At 37.5% G+C, this 17,414-nt stretch overlaps 1 protein-coding gene across 1 annotated transcript in view; it reads right to left on the bottom strand.

The window, feature by feature from the left end:
- Window positions 1-17,414, bottom strand: part of TTN (titin) — a 277,250-nt gene that overhangs the window by 94,726 nt on the left and 165,110 nt on the right. Inside the window, 22 exon segments of the mRNA XM_042994799.1 lie at window positions 75-483; window positions 575-853; window positions 944-1,210; window positions 1,311-1,577; window positions 1,665-1,833; window positions 2,477-2,574; window positions 4,342-4,608; window positions 5,136-5,259; window positions 9,719-9,861; window positions 10,653-10,779; window positions 11,190-11,329; window positions 11,421-11,687; window positions 12,518-12,784; window positions 12,900-13,166; window positions 13,289-13,415; window positions 13,579-13,718; window positions 13,807-14,070; window positions 14,209-14,475; window positions 15,631-15,894; window positions 15,989-16,115; window positions 16,634-16,773; window positions 16,956-17,231. Of these exon segments, the coding sequence (XP_042850733.1) occupies window positions 75-483; window positions 575-853; window positions 944-1,210; window positions 1,311-1,577; window positions 1,665-1,833; window positions 2,477-2,574; window positions 4,342-4,608; window positions 5,136-5,259; window positions 9,719-9,861; window positions 10,653-10,779; window positions 11,190-11,329; window positions 11,421-11,687; window positions 12,518-12,784; window positions 12,900-13,166; window positions 13,289-13,415; window positions 13,579-13,718; window positions 13,807-14,070; window positions 14,209-14,475; window positions 15,631-15,894; window positions 15,989-16,115; window positions 16,634-16,773; window positions 16,956-17,231 (4,696 nt within the window).

A 17,414-nucleotide genomic window follows, 5' to 3' on the forward strand; every position in this document is an offset into this window, starting at 1 on the left:
AGCTTGCATAATGATCACTAAATTGTCAAATGTGTAATAGTTACAGAAATAGAGATTAAGAAGCTTCCACTTACTTTTTGCCTTCTTTGATTTCTCTCCCATTTCTGTACCATTTCACATTTGCTTTCTCTCTGGACAGCTGGCAGGAGAAGACTGCATCATCAAACTCAGTGACTGTCTGGTCTTCTAAGTGTTCTACAAATTCTGTCGGGGCTTCTATGATCAGAAGCTCAGCAACAGATTTATCTTGTCCAGCAGTAACAATGTATTCACCCTCATCTGGGAAGCCACAGTCTTTAATGATTAGAGAGTGTTTATATTTATCAATTCTGTATAAAACACGGTTGTCGAAAGCCACCTCTTCTCCATTTTTGGTCCACTTCAGTGTTACGTTGAGACGATTCACCTTGCACCAGAATGTGACAGATTTCTTCTCCATTGTTTCAATATCTTTAAGAGGCTCAATAATCCTAAGGTCTTCCTCTGTTATAAAGGAGAAGAATAATGTTGATTTTAACTATTTTCATAATAGACATTGACTTAAAAACTCCTTAATGCCACATAAGTGACTTACCTTCTACTATCAGATTAGCTGCACTCTTAACATTTTCACCTCTGTGATTGGTCAGAGACACACTATAGTTGGCTTGGTCATCTAATCGTGCGTCTCTAATTCGGAGTGTGTAAACCAGGTCTTTTTGTAGAATAATGTATTTTGAACTATCAAAGATGGCCTCTTCATTTCTGAACCATTTGGCTTTGGCACCTTCTGTATTGACTTCACAGTTGAAGATGACTTCCTGTTGTTCCTTTACACGGGTGTCCTTAAGAGGAACTACGATCCTGAGTTTTTCTGAAAGCAACCAACAATTCTCATAGTATGAAGAAGGACCAAGGTGGTAGAGACAAACATAAGTAAACCCAAGGAACAAAACAAACTTACCAATTACTGTCAAGTGAGCTGCTGCTCTGGCGGCCCCAACCATGACTACATAAGTGCCCATGTCTTGTAATGTGGCATCTTTCACAACTAGGATCCTCTTTTTGCCATCAGCAATAATGTCATATTTGTCTCCAGATTCAAGTGTCTTATCATCCCTCTTCCACTGGACTTCAAAGCTTTCCTTTGATATAGAGCAGACAAATTCGGCCTTTTCTCCTTCAAGTATTTCAAGATTTTGAGGCTTTGAGATAAATTCAGCAGCAAGTTCTGGAAAGAAGCGGTTGTGAGGTATTAAAAACTTCAGCATTTGCACCTTAAATACATCAAGTATGAATTCTTAGAATATTATTTATTGTGATTTTCATACCATGTACTTTGACTTTGCCATCAGTTCGAGAACTTGGGAGTCGGCAGTTGTAGTTGCCAGCATCCTCAAGGTGAGCGTTCTGAATGATCAGGATTCTCTTTCGTCCATCTGTAAGTATTTCATACCTTCCTGTTTCAATGATCTCTTCATCCCCTTTGTACCAAATCACTTCTGCTCCAGGCTTGGAGACTTCACAAACCAGCTTTATAGTGTCTGTTTCACTAACTTCAACGTTGCTAAGATTTTTTGTAAAGACAGCTTCTTCTTCTACAAGAATAACAAGAACATTGAGTTAAACCGAATTTTTTTTTTTCTTGAAACGTATACCTCTCCAAAGAAAGATTTTATTCTTACCTAGTACGGTCAGCATGCCAGAAGTTCTTGCTGTCCTTACTTCACAGGAATATTCTGCCTCATCATTCAGTAGACATTTGTTGATGACAAGAATGCGCACTGCTCCCTTAGATATGATGTCATATTTTTTGCCCTTTTTAATTTCAGCACCATCTTTAAACCAGTGAACCTATATTTAAGGTAAATAGATACTTTTCTCAGGGTTTTTTTTTTTTTTTTTTGGTTCCTTCACATATGTGTCCTTAAGAGGAACTAGGATTCTGAGTTTTTTTGAAAACAACAAAACTATGGTGTAAAGAAGAACCAAAGTGGTAAATACAAATACAACCTAAACCCAAAAGGACAAGAAGAAATTTCTTCAGTTATTGTTAAGTGAACTATTATCAGTTATTAAAGATAATAGGATCATGTAAGTTGAGAGTCACAGAGGGTTTTAGATATCATGCACACTAACTCTTTGTTTTCAGGATGTGTGAACTGAGACAACAGTAGTAAATGAGGCATGAAATTGCAGATATTTATTCTTAGCCTAAGAAAATAGCAATTCCATATGGCCCAAACCAATAATATCTGAGTCTCCTGATTGTGAGTCCATTGTTTGTCAAGTAATAGTAAATGAATAATACTAAAAAGAAAACAATTAAATCAAGTATGTATTTCATACCAAAGTGACAATCTTTAATTTAAAAGTAAAGTGATTATCAGAGGTAAGTTTGATTCACTCTTTTTTTTTTTTTTTTTTTTTTCCATTTTGGCTAGACTAAAAGTAAAGGCATATGACAATACAAGATAGCAACCATACAATCACAGACCTTAGCATTTTCTCGGGAAATTTCACACTCAAACCGAGCCATTTCTTTTTCTTTAACTTGAAGATCAGTGAGTGGTCTTAAGAATTCCACATGAGGAGCTGTAAGAGAAGGTCATCAGAATTCAAAATGAGACTTCTAGAATTTACTCTAACATTACTGTGGTGCATATTAAGATAAAGTTAGTCTTTTGCAGGACCTTTCCATTTTAATAGGTTACAACAGATTTTGAAAGCACTTGGAGCTGCCATTCAGGTATGATACTTTGCTTTTATTTTTTACATATCTCTGTAGTTTTCATGAAATTATATTGCATGCTACATGTTCAACTCATTATATATCTATATCTGTTATCTATCAATCAGTAATGAACTCAGTTCTTCTGAATAACTGAAAGAAAAATTCCCATTGATACTCTTCCAGAGTTGAAAGTTGATATTGTCGAAGGAAACACCGGTAGCAAAGAAACATTATTTTATTTAAGGCAGGCAACATAATCTTTAAGAAATTAGCAGAATCCAATGATAATGCAGCTTGAAGTGCTATTACTAGTCTTGTCTATGGCTAAGAGGCATGAGTCAGTCTGCAATTGAAGTCACACACACTTAGCTTTTTTTGTTTTCTTTCATCTTCAAAGATGTTCACACATAAGACAGGCATGAAATCTATTAGTGCAACAAAGCAATGTGTTTTGTATGGGAGGGTAATTTGGTTTTTCACATCTCTTGTTTCATTTATCTCCAGAATTAAGTCAGCAAATGTATAGGATCAGAGAGCTGCCCTTTGCCCCTCCTTCTTTTAGGGCTCCTTGTGAGTCCTCCCAAGGATGATTGTTCTTGATCAGTGAAATTCTGGGACACAAATGCTGGCCAATAGGTTTGAAGACATGCTCAGTGTGGCTGAGCTTTCTTGGAGTGGTGACAAAACAGATGACAAAGGGAAGAAGGAGACCCAAGAAACTACTCTGTCATAAGCTAAAGCAGAACAACCACAAAGTGGAAAGAATAAAACAATACAAGATACATGGAAGCACAATCAAAGCCACTATTTTGTAGCTGTTGACAGATGAGAAGCAACTAAACTAAACAACAGCAATTGCACAAAAATATACATTGAAAATGTTATCACCAGACAAATGAATGAATGAAGAAAATGAACTAGCATGTGACATTTGGAAAAGAGATGTTGTATTTTTCACCAGAGGAAGAAGTAATGTTAACAACCATTAGATTCCTCTTCATTCACAGGACTCCAAGAATCCAGGCTTTGCTCCTTCTTATTATCCTTTCTTATTTTCAGAGATAGTATTATGTGAGTGGGCTATGTCATATTACAGCAGACCTTAGCGTGCTCCTACTCAAACTGAAATTTCGTACTCATTTTCTAGTTGTTCCTGACATCTGAGAATTCATTCTTTCCAAGTAGAAATTGCTTTCCTTTCTTTTCTTTTCTTTTCTTTTCTTTCTCTTTCTTTCTTTCTTTCTTTCTTTCTTTCTTTCTTTCTTTCTTTCTTTCTTTCTTTCTTTCTTCTCTTTCTTTCCCTTTTTTTTTTTTTTAAATCATGACTCCTTTCTTGTCTCTTTCATTCAATTTGTCCTTATCTGTTTCAGAATATTCCTACAGTAGCCTTACCCCCTGGTCAGAAACATAGTGAAAGTGATCGATATGTCCTTATCAGACCAGATGTAATAGAACTTTTCTTTCCTTTTTTTTTTTTTTAAACACATAAAGATCATGTTAGGTCAGTATCGATACCATAAGTTGCCAAGAAATGCAGTTAGGCCAAGAAGGGCATGCAAAAAGTGCTGGTTTTTTTGTTGTTATCAAAGAGTTGCAAATGAAAAGTCCCATGTTAGAAGAATACTTACGCACGACATTCAGGTTACAGGAAGTCTTAAAATCCTTAGCATCACAAGTGTATGTTTTAATATCTTCTGGGGTACAGCCATGTATAATAAGTTTTCTGACCCTGCCATCAGCAACAATTTCATACTTCTTGCTTTTGAGGATTTCTGTCCCATTTTTGAACCATTTCACCTTAGCATTTTCTCTGGATACTTCACATTCCAATACTGCGGTGGCTTCTTCTTCGACCGTCTGGTCCTCAAGAGGCTTAGTGAACTCAACGGGGGGTTCTGAAAGAATCACACTAATTAGCCAAGGTATTTCTCCTTTCCTTCTCCAAGAGTTTGAGCACCTCCTCAACTTTCTTCTGATATCGCCAGAGCTTTTCCTGTTTTTCAATTTCATTTGCAAGTTTTGATTCCACTTGGATGGTTTCCTCTAATAATGATGTTTCACCATTATTTGTACATACAGAGGAAAGGTGTTGTTTTAAAAAGTATGAAACATCAAGGAAATAATGGCCAAATCTTGATTAATGAAGTGATAGATACCTAGTTTGATAATAATTCTTCCTCTAGCCATTTATTGAATGCAACATAAACAGTTGGGAGGAAGTAAAACACATTCTAGTCCATTTTGACTTTTTTTTTTTTCTTTTACAGTCTGTGACCTAATTTGTTAGGCCAAAAAATAAAATTTGGATCTTTGGTGGATTTTAATGATCTATGGAACTAATCATAAAAAGAAAATTGAGAGTTGACATTATTTATGAACCTCCACATTATACCACGTTTTTGAAAATAAACCTTGTAATTACCTTTCACAAAGAGGTTGGCATGAGTTTTGAAATCTTTTGCTCTCAGTTGGACTTCTCCAGCATCTTCTAACTTTACATCCCTCAGAGTAAGTGTATGAACTCTTCCTTCTGAACGTGGGACCACCTATTTTTTTTTTTGAAAAAAGTGCAGTTTAAGACTATATGAAATAGCAATTCTCTCTCTCTCTCTCTCTCTCTCTCTCTATATATATATATATTTAATTCACTTAGTCAACAGTTTAGAATAGTGCTTTCCAAGTTGTTTTATAATCATATATACAGCACATATGCCTTTGAAAATGATTTTAACCAGTAGTTTGGAATCTTTTAAGGAAGTTTTAGGCTTTCATAGTTGCCTTACATAATTACTAGGTGGCCTTTTATGTTGAAATGCCTAGGAAATTTTCTGTTTATACTTATGTGTATATATTTATATAGATAAATATTTTCATCCATTCTGCCACTGAGCCTTTATATATATATATATATATATATATATATATATATATACATACACACACACACATATATGTATATATGTATATGTGTCTATGTATATATGTATATATATGTATGTATATATGTATATGTGTATATATATATATATATATGAACTTAGAGAAGCTAAATAATTAAAGGAAAGGAAAAAATTAATTCACAATCCTGTGATCTTAGACTATCAAGACAAATACTGCCATTGCTGTTAATATTTGGATGATAAATTCTTGTTGTAAATGCAACCTTTGATGGTTTGAGGAAGAAGTCTGTAGGAAAATGAATTGTCCAAAAAGAATACACGACCTTGATATGGACTGCCATTAGGTCCCATAAATGTGGCTTATACAATTGGAAATCAGGCTACAGACAGGGCCATCCTGACAGTAATCACAATACGACAATCAGAGTTTCTTCTATGAAAGTCTGTGAGATGCTGTGCCCTGTCATTGGGATTCATTCTGCACCACTTAAGAGTTCATTTAGAGTTACGAATAATGTAAACATTTTTTACCAGTGAAACTATTTATTATGCTGGTGTGAATGAAAGAGTCAGGAATAAAGTTTCATATGAAGATTTTTCTTAATTAAGAGCTGGGCATGGCTATTAATAAAACTACCTTAATAATTGAGAACAGGTCAAAGACATAATAAGGGAAAACAAACAGATAGGAGAAGGTAATTAAGATATGTCTTAATAACATAGCTACTTATTCAACATGGTGCTTGAATGGGAAAAAAATTGTTTTTGTAATGATGTTTCAATATAAATTTGAATATAAATTTTGTACTGTGTGTTAGGGCTATTCTTTTAAAGTATTTCAGATCCCAACCCATCCACAGATATAGCTTCTCTGTTTACACATTATTTTATCATTTAAATTCCTCTGAGGATACTTTAGAATACTCTGTTACCAAGAACTTGTCTCAGAACACAGGAGTTCTCAATAAGTAACTCATATACAGTGTACTTTGATTATGTTAAAAAAGGAAAAACTAAGCTGATGATTTTGTGGTGGTTTCTGTTTCCATGGATAATATTAGAGATTATCCTTTTACAATATTGTTAACCGTTAGTAGGTGCATATTGCTGTAATAGGCATTATGACTCTGACCATGCTGTTAAAGTTTAAATACATAATTATCAAAGGCCCAGTTAGGACTAGTAGTGCCTTCCTGCACTAATGGCCAAGGTGGGGCAGGAAACACAACTGTTTTTTCTATAAAATGTTTTCTTTCTTTCTTTTTTTTTTTAAGTGATTTATTTTGAGAGAGTGAGCAAGTGAGCAGGGGAGGGGCAGAGGGAGAGAGAATACCAAGCAGGCTCTACACTCAGCGCAGAGCCCAACACAGGGCTCAGTCTCATGACCAGGAGATCATGATCTGATCCAATATCAAGAGATGGACACTTAACCAACTAAGCCACCCAGGCGCCCCTAAATTTTTTTTTTTTTTTTTTGATTTTCTATTTCAATCACCTGTATTTGGTTTGTGTAGTTTTGGAGGCTAAACATTTTGCAAACTGAAAATGAAAGGCCTGAATTAAATTGAAACAAAATCTGCAAAATGTAATAAAATGACTTTATGACTTCACAGTTTATATTTAAGTTCTTTTAAAAAAGAGACATATAAGGGGCGCCTGGGTGGCTCAGTTAAGCGTCTGACTCACAGCTTGTGAGTTCAATTCCCGCATCAGGCTCTGCGCTGACAGCTCAGAGCCTGGAGCCTGCTTCGGATTCTGCGTCTCCCTCTCTCTCTCTGCCCCTCCCCTGTTCACACTCTGTCTCTCTCTCTCAAAAAATAAATAAACATTAAAAAAAGTTTTTTTTATAAAGAGACATGTAAGTAATTTACGAGCAAGTTCATAAACAGCTGAAGTATTTTGGGTGGCTAAAATAAAGGATTAAAATTCCTGTGCCAAGAGAGACACAAAGAAGCCCTAGAGAATTATAGTAAGGTGATCTCTTTTATTCCCAGAAAAAAGTTTAGTGACTATATACATGTATGTATGTGTGTATATATATATATATATATATATATATATATATACACTATATAAAATCTTTTTTTAATAAAAGAAATGTGGATACATTTTTTTTTTATTTGGATGTAAATTTTATTTTATTTTTATTTATTTTTTTTTTTATTTTTTAATATATGAAATTTACTGTCAAATTGGTTTCCATACAACACCCAGTGCTCATCCCAAAAGGTGCCCTCCTCAATACCCATCACCCACCCTGCCCTCCCTCCCACCCTGCCCTCCCTCCCACCCCCCATCAACCCTCAGTTTGTTCTCAGTTTTTAACAGTCTCTTATGCTTTGGCTCTCTCCCACTCTAACCTCTTTTTTTTTTTTTTTTCCCTCCCCCATGGGTTTCTGTTATGTTTCTCAGGATCCACATAAGAGTGAAACCATATGGTATCTGTCTTTCTCTGTGAAATGTGGATACATTTTTTAGGAATCTACATTTCAAAATAAAATAGTAGAGCTTTTACATTAGAACTAATGCGAACTGATCTGTTAATAAAACAAAGCTCTTAATTTGACCAAAAAATACTTAGTAGCAAAAGTATAATATCATTTGTCCTTAAGCAGTGTTCCTATATTCAAATCATGAGTTTACAGATATAGAAAGGATCTTGAAAAGGCAACCAATTCTCTGCATTTGGACATGAAAGCAATGAGACTACACGTATTAGGACAAATGTACATTTCAAAAAAAAAAAAAGAGCAAACTTGAAGGTGGACATGACTCCTTCACCCAGTTCAGTATTTAGAAGACCTCACTGTAGGGAAAGTTTCCTCATATATACCTTAATTCTCATACGGTCATTTGAACGTACAGCTGTTTTTTCTGTCCTTAGCAAAAAAAGGAGACCGACTAATCATTACTGTCTGTGTAACAAGCAGACTTTGTCTCCCCAGTGACTGTTAACAGAATTCTCCTTTAATGACTTTGATAGAATACATGATTTTTTGTTTGTTTTACTATTTATTTACTATTTTTACTATTTTACTATTTACTGTTATTCAAATGCATTTGCCTTCTTATTACTTCAGTCAACCTTGTGACTCTTTGTTAAACTGAATCCTTTTTGAATTATTTGCCTTCACACCTTTGAAGTTTGATTTGCATTGAAGCTTTGCTGTCACATTCGATATTATTTTTTAAATATTGAAAAAAAATGTCATAGAACAATGTACTTCCCTGTGCTTTATTTCTAACCCATTTTGGACATTTTCTAAAAGTTTTATTCTAAGAACTCAAAATTAATGAAGAATTATCAGGATAACATAAACACACTGTTTTGGGGGGCAGAATATATAGCTCAATTTAGGTAAATGGTAGTTTAGGTCTATCTGAACAGTCACCTCAGTTTTTACTTACAGTGAAAATTTGGGACATAGAAGTGCTAACACTGAGAGTTGGTTATTTCCTAAAACTTAATGTGTATTTGCTCACATATGTGGATAACCTCTGAGCCCTCTTTCTTGTCACAACTGTCAGCTGCACTGTAAATAGTCCACTTGGCATTCCAGAATTTGCACAGCTCAGAACACTTGAGGGTTAAAAATAGCTTTGGAGAAATGCTTGAAGAGCAAGTCTACCCAGAAGTTATCTCAACCACTTGATCAACTGCCTGAAATGGAATTTCCATCTTCTCCTCTTAATCCCCTTATATGCAGAGCACTAGAGAACACGGAGAGAATTAGTCACAAAACTTAATGTGGGCTGTTGTTGCAAGGCGTCCAATCAAAAGGCCTTTTTGATCCCTCTTGTCTTCCAGTTAATCAAACAAACTAGTACTAATAGCTAATGAGCATTTGCCTTCTCCTCAAAAAACTAAAACCTTATTGTATTTAAAACTTTTATTTCCATTTCAATAAAAATACCAACAGATTAAATCCAACAATGATGTGAAGAATCTGCTTTTCAATTTAAGCAGAAATCAGGCTAGAGTAGGTAAGAGAAAGGGAAAGGAAGAGGAAGGGACATAAGAGCAAAGAACAAGGAACATCCGAGTGAAGTTGGAGAACGTGAGAGAAAGAGAAGAGCAGGACATGGCAAGGCGCCTGCCTTTTACCTGATCGCTGGGCTCGAGTTTCTTCCCTTTGAGATACCATTCCACTGGGATATCCTCATAAGAGAGCTCACAGTCAAAGGTGGCTGTTTCCCCTGCAGTCACTGTGACATCCTTCAGAGGTCTCAGAAGACCAATGACTCGTGCTTGGCGAGAGGAAGGAAACAGCTCAGGATCACTCATTTTGTAATTCCAAAAGCATAAATACACTTAGTTATTCATCTCCATGGTTGCTTTCTTCAAGAAGGAAAGAGCCGTGGGACTGGCCACTATTTTAACTCGCATGTGAACGTGGCCCCTCAGTGCTGAGAAGGGGAGAGCTGGTGGCCGGACGGTGGGTATTTGTAGGGGCCCTTTCGTTCTGATATCCAAGGTCAGCAAGAAATCTGCGCTGCATCTGTCTCTCTGCCAGGCATCAAGTTCCTCTTGCTACATGTGGTATGTGACTTCCAAAATAACTAAGACTGTGATTGGGAGAGGACGAGGGGCCCTCAATCACATAGCCTGTCCATATCCATCAAACACTTTGCACCTTCCAAAAATGTTAGCCCAAGCACCCTGCCTCCCTTCTTCAGTCTGAGATGCCCACACAGCCAAGTTTTTCTGTAGTGCTGCAGTTGTAACAGCCACGGGGGTATGTGGTCTTCAAGAGTTCTGAGTTAGATTCTTATTGCATGCATTGCGACTTTGAATGGAAGGATTACACAGTAAGAGAATCTGACTCACTTATTTTTATTTTGTTCCAATGGCCAGCAAGGTCAATGAAATGTCCAAAACTTTGGAAATGGAACCATGTGTGTGTTAGGGTGTCAAGAAAGCCAGTGTCTGTACCTTAATAATGTTTTCTAATTAATTAAATAATTCCAATTAATTGCATGCACATTCATTTTCTGCAAAAGTACATCCTTCCTTTTCAGCAGAAACACCTATTACTTACGTTTCACTCGGAGGTGGGCACTAGATTTAGCATTGGCAGCTTGGAAATCCACCCCGCCTGTCTGGTCCAGGCGGCAGTTGTGCAAAATAAGGAAGTGCACTTTGCCTTCTTCCTTGATCTCACAATCCTGTGCCAAAAGAGAAAAAAGGTTTCACAGGAAATAAGCTTTGGTATTTTTTCTGAGACTATCAGAGCTTAAGGAATGTTACAAATAACTAGTGACAAGACTTGATGTAATTTGAGCTCTTTTTCATGAAATAAAGCTTACAGGAAATATCAAGAAAGCGAACTTTCTTTTATCTGTAGAATTCTGAACCAACTAGCAGCATCACAGAATATCTACAACCTATACCACTATGCTGGATCAAAAAGAATGCACGATTTGTGTGGATCTGTAGATCCTAATCTCTCTCTTTAGGTCTGATAGAGAACCTGATAGCATGTTTTAAATGCCCTGCATGCATTCTGACTTGTTGCCTGTCCTTTTTTATTTCACACAGCTCCTCTAGGTGTTGACAAGTTCAGAAATAGCCTTACAGGTGTTTGGAGTAGTGCCTCTCCCTTGAGTTTCCAGTTGGCATGGATGTCCTCTTCAGAGATTTCAGTTTCAAAGCGGGCCGTCTCAGTCTCCATCACCTCTACGCTGTGCAGGGGTCGCACCATTTTGATCTCCCGATCTAGAAAAGTGAAGGGTCAGCATGCGTCATTAGCCTCGGGCAGAAATAACCCCAATCAGCTTCAAGAGTCAAACTCATGGAAATTCCTTACCTTCAATGTTGAGCTTTCCTGAGGTCTTATCTGTCCCACAGTCACAGGTATACTGTCCAATATCTGATTTCAAGGCTTTCTTTAGGATTAATATGCGCTTCTTGCCATCTGCCTTGATAATAGCATTTTTAGATGGTTTTATTTCTTTGCCATCCTTAAACCATGTCACTGGTGCATCTGCTTTGCTGATTTCACACTGTAGAACCACTTCATCTTTCTCTACGGCAGTGTAGTCTTGAAGCTTTCCGGTAAAGTATGGATCTCCCTCTGCAAGTAAAGTATAAGTGAAAACATTCCATTAACGACTGAAGAAATGCGGTCCCTTGGAAAGTTTAAGAAGCAGCTCACAGTTCTGGGCATAGTTTAAAACTGTACCCAGCTTTTGCTTATTTGACATGCTTATGTTCAGAAGTTGTCTAAAGTTTAGAAAGGGAATCAATGCATGTGATCTGTCAAGATCTAATCCATCTATATTTTAAAGTATGTTATTAATAGTGGTTTGAAAGATACTATGAAATTTAGCTTCAAATATGATTATGTGTTCCTTCATTGCTCGGCTAAATTTCTAATTCCTTAGCAAATCTATTACCTCTAGTTTACCTTTAAGCTTTCGGATTCATGTTATTAGTTTTTCTTATATCAATCAATAGTTCACCTTTAATAGTTTCTACATGTTAGACCTCATATGTAATCTGCTTGATATTAAGGGGCCAAGAAAAACAATGATTTTTTTTAATGTTAGTGCTGTGTTTCCTCTCTTATTAGAAGTTGGAAGATACCCTTCTGAAATAATTTTGATGAAGTGAGGAGATGGGAAGTACTTCTATTCCTATTTTAAAGATGATAGGGCTCAATAATTAGGAGTTTTATTTCTGATTTCAGTTGGTTATTTCATGAGCCCAAATCTATATTACTTGAAAGTCCTCATATTTTTAGGTAAAAATATTTTAGAAAGAGGCTTGATAATGTTTGTGATAGTTTCTTAAGGACAGCACTGCTTTCATGCAATATAACACTCAGAAGACTGTTTTATATGATAGATACTCCACAAATTTCTGTTGAATTTAATGTAATAAAGTTAAATAGAAAACACCTACCAAGCACAGTGAGTTTAGCTTCTGAACTTAGCCCCATAGCTTCGACTTTAATTTGCGAGGTATCGTCAATAGAGAGGTCTCTGAATGTGATGGAATGAGTTTTCCCTTCATCGTCCATCCAGACCGATCTGCTGGTATGCAGGCGCTGGTCGTTTTTGAACCACTTAACTCGGATGTTATCGTGGGACAGGTGCACAGTGAACACAGCAGTTTCCCTCTCTTTGGCTGTTACATCCTTGAGTGGGGTGAGGAATTTGAGTCGGATTCCTATCAAGAAAAAAAAAACTCATTAATTCCAGCCCTTAAGGAGGAACTATAAAAATAAAAGCTAAATAAATAAATAAATAAATAAATGTGGTCTATTTAATAAAAGAATATTTACCTTCAATGATCAGTTTGCCACTTGTGTGTTTATCTTCGGCTTCAAACATGTATTTTGCTTCATCTTCAAAAGCAGCTGACTTGATCACCAATGAATGTCTGGTGCCATCCTTTATAAGCTCAAATTTGTCATCACCTGTGATTTCCTGGGTTCCTTTCAGCCAACGGAATGTTTTGGGCTCCCTGGATACTTCACACTCAAACTTAGCCTCATCTTTCTCAAAGACTTTAACATCACTGAGAGGGGTGATGAAGATGAGTGGCAGTTCTGCAAGAAGAGGGTGATGTGGATAAGCCAGATTAGGCTTCCATTCATGACCCCTGATCAAGTCAGGGTCTCGAAGTCTTGCAAAGAAAATAACAAAAGGGTGGCTGACAGGCAGAGCCTACCTTTCACTTTCAGATTGGCTGCAGATTTAGCATTGGCAGCCTGGAAGGACACCTCCCCTGTCATATCCAGTTGGCAGTTATAAAGGACCAGAATATGCTTCTTCCCATCTTCAATGATTTCACAGTCCTGTTCGGAGTGAAAGGCAAAAGGAAGGAGCAAGAAGAACATCATTTTCATAACTGGTTATCCTTACCAATCATCAAGACATTGTAAACCAGAAGTATATCTTTTTTTTCACCCCAAACCACCAAGCACGCCCTGCGTGTGTGGTCAGATAATCTTGACTTACAGGGGAAGCAGTTAAAGGCTCTCCTTTCAACTTCCACTGGCCATGAACATCTGGTTCTGAAAGTTCAATTTCAAAGCGAGCTGTTTCACCAACAAACAATTCCACTCCATACAGAGGTTTTTCCACTTTTATTAGTCGAGCTGAAATTCCACAGAAATTTGTTAGGATGACTGAACAAATAAACTTCATGTTCAGATAGCATGAGTTTAAAATTTTTGAGCAACTCACCCTCAACAGTAACATTGGCTTTTGTCTGGTCGGTGCCACAGTCACACATATATTCGCCTTTATCTTTAAGTTCTGCCTTTTTGATTTTTAAGATGCGGCGCAGGCCATCCGTCTTGATAGAGTATTTCGGTGAAGCTACAATCTCTTCGCCATCTTTGAACCATTTCACTGGTACGTCTTTGCTCACCTCACACTTGAGAATAATCTCATCCTTCTCAACTCCAGTTTTGTCGTGTAATTTCACGGTGAAGTAGGGATCGGCCTCTGTGAAAGTGGTTCAGCAGATTGTCAGAAGCATGTGAAAATTCGAGTTTATGAGAATTACAAGTTGCAAAATATGTAAGGACCGCCCACTCTCACTGTCCCCAAAGCAGCTATCTAGTTATCATTGGTCAGATTTACCTAAGACCTTCAGGTTTGCAGTGGAGCTCAGGTCCTTCACTTGAGCTTTTATCTGGGATATATCGTCCAGCGTCACCTCTCTCATTTCCAGCTTGTGGGTCTTGCCCTCAGATGAGATGAGTACAGTCCTGCTTGTGTGGAGTTTGGCATCATTTTTGAACCAGACAACATGCATCTTTTCATGTGAAAGCTCACAAACAAAAGTTGCTGTTTCGCCTTCTTTCACCGTTTGGTCTTCAAGAGGCGATATGAATTTCAACCTTATACCTGCAGTGGAAGCGTGGAGAATTTGCTTAGACATACAATTTACCTTCAGAAATATTCCACTCTAATCTGCCAAGGTCAAAAGGAACCATTTCACATAGCATTTATTTATTCGTCCTTTCAAATGGAGTCATCCTTAATTAAAAAAAAATTGAGGGGCTTTTTTTGGTGGCAATTTGACAGTAAAGTTGTGGTGCCACTTGGAACTTATTGTTATTAGAACTTGGTGTTTGCAGCATAAGCCTTGACAGTTGGCTTTTCTTTTTGTGATGCAAGTACCTGACTTAAGCTTTGATTGCCAAGCATCTACCTCAGAGATGGCTATGCTGAAAAACACCTTGCCAGCCACAGGGCTAGATAAGGAGCTAGACTGGGTCCCTCCCCAGCACACCCCACAGCCTCCTCTGTTTCGGGGACCTTGGTTGATTTTGATAACTGACCAAACAGCCAGTTTGGGCTGCATGTTTTTTCTCTTCCCTCACTTAAAAAAAATTTTTTTTAATGTTTATTCATTTTTTGAGAGAGAGAGAGAAAGAGCACAAGTGAGAGGGACAGAGAAAGAGAGAGGGAGACACAAAATCTGAAGCAGGCTCCAGGCTCTGAGCTGTCAGCACAGAGCCTGATGCGGTGCTCGAAACCACAGACTGTGAGATCATGACCTGAGCCAAAGTCAGACGCTTAACCAATTGAGCCACGCAGGTGCTCCTTTCTTCCCTCACTTTAAATTCCTGCTCTTATGTTTTAAATTTACCAATAAAGAGTGAGCCCATAAAACCACAGACCCTCAACTTCAATAAAAGTGGAACCCCCAGGTCCACTCTCTACCCCTCACTCCCTCTTCCAAAACACACACACACACACACACACACACACACACACACACACACACACACACACTTCACTTCTGGCACTGTGGCCCATTGTGCTATGTAATTTCCAGGTCCTGTGAGTAATAAACCTTGTCTCTTTTGATGTTCCCTGATGGGTGCTGCTGAGTGCATTTTGCAATCATAACAAGAACCACAAGGGGTGGTCCAGCCATAACACTGGTTGTTGACAGGCTGGGAATGGCACACACAGCATTCTATCTTTAAAGTCATATGTCTGTGTGTTTAAATGTAGGATATTCTAGCCAGATCTCATCTCATCAGCTCTTACCTGTAACAAATAATCGTGCTGAGCTCTTCTTGCCCTCCACCTCAGCAGTATAGACCCCTTCGTCACTGAATTGAGAATCATTGATAACAAGAATGTGTTTCTTTCCATCAGCAATGATATCAAACTTGTCAGATGCCTTGATTATATCAGGTCCTTTAGACCATATAACATTCGCCTCTCGAGTGAGAACACATTCAAATCGAGCCTGTCGTCTTTCTGGAACAGTGACATCCTTCAGGGGCACAGCAAAGTCAAGTTCGATTTCTGAAAATCAAACATTAAGAATGAGGTTTTTTTCAGAATGCCCAGGGCTGTGTAATGAAGTTGAGCCCACCTCATGCACTCTATAAGGCCATACCTTTTACTGTCAGAATGGCAGTTGTAAACGCATTAAGTGCCTGGTAAAGGACTTCCCCAGCTTGGTCCAGTTTGACTTTGTGCAAAGTTAAGAACCGTTTTCCACCTTCTGCTTTGATTTCACAGGTCTGAAAAACAATGGTCTTAGTTAGCATTTGGATGAGATAATTTCCCTCAAGGAGAAATGTTTCAGATACAGATGTCTAAAGATATCATAAAAATTACTAATAAAAGTAAGTAAGGGGCGCCTGGGTAGTTCAGTCAGTTAAGCAGCCACCTCTTGATTGCAGCTCAGGTCAAGATCTCACGGTTTGTGAGTTTGAGCCCGACATCGGTCTCTGCACTGACAGTGTGGAGCCTGCGTGCGATTCTCTCTCTTTCCCTCGCCCTCTGCCCCTCCCCCCTTCGTGTCTTCTCTCAAAATAAATAAGTAAACTTAAAAAATAAGGAAAAAATCTTGACATAAAATATTAAAAAATTGCCTGAGCTGTCCACAAATAGTGCATCAAAGTTCTCCCCCCCTACCTTTGAGACTTTAGAACCCTGAAATAACTCCATCGTTATTGAACCAAATCTGAATGTTAAATCTGAATATACAATGTGGACATTTTATGTGACTGACAATTTAAAACCAGAAATGACTCACAGGTGAGGGCCGCAGAAGTTCTCCCTTCAGTTTCCATTGTCCAGGAATGTCTGCCTCTGAGATTTCTGCATCAAAGCTTGCACTTTCTTTCTCGTAAATGGTAACATCCTCTATTGGTTTAAGCAATTCAACTTCACGCTCTGTATTGGTCAGGGATGAAAAATCATAATGCTTTCAACAATCTGACAATGCTTTGGTTTCTTTCTTCTTTCCCCTTTTTATTTATTTATTTATTTATTTATTTATTTATTTATTGATGTGTTGTTTTGCCTTATTTACACACAAAACTTATCTTTTAGAATAAAAGTAAAGAGTGTTATACCTCCAAGTGTCAGCTTTGCAGGGTATCTCTTCCCTTCAATTTCCACTGCATATTCATCAATATCTTCTGGTGTAGCATTCTTGACTTTGAGGAATAGCTTATTTCCTTCTTTTACTATCTCAGTCTTATCATTTGGTTCCAAGGGGATTTCATCATATCCCTTGAACCACTTAATGTTTGGAGTATCCTTTGCTATTACACAGGCAAAAACGGCTGTCCCCTTGGGTTTCACATGCTGATCTCGGATAGGTTTCACCAGCCAGTCTCTAATGACTTCTGCATGAAAATGAGGTCAGAAAAACACTCATATAATATAAATACCTTGCTTAGTAAATTTTAGAAATAGAAAAAAAAAAACATTCTCAAAACCGGAAATAATTAATTTGTTATGATGTGTTGCTATTCCCCCTCTTAGGTAAGGTACAAGGTTTGGAAATAAAGTTCTCTCTTCCATTTTGT

Source organism: Panthera tigris, chromosome C1, assembly GCF_018350195.1.
Source record: "Panthera tigris isolate Pti1 chromosome C1, P.tigris_Pti1_mat1.1, whole genome shotgun sequence".
Lineage (NCBI taxonomy): Eukaryota > Metazoa > Chordata > Mammalia > Carnivora > Felidae > Panthera > Panthera tigris.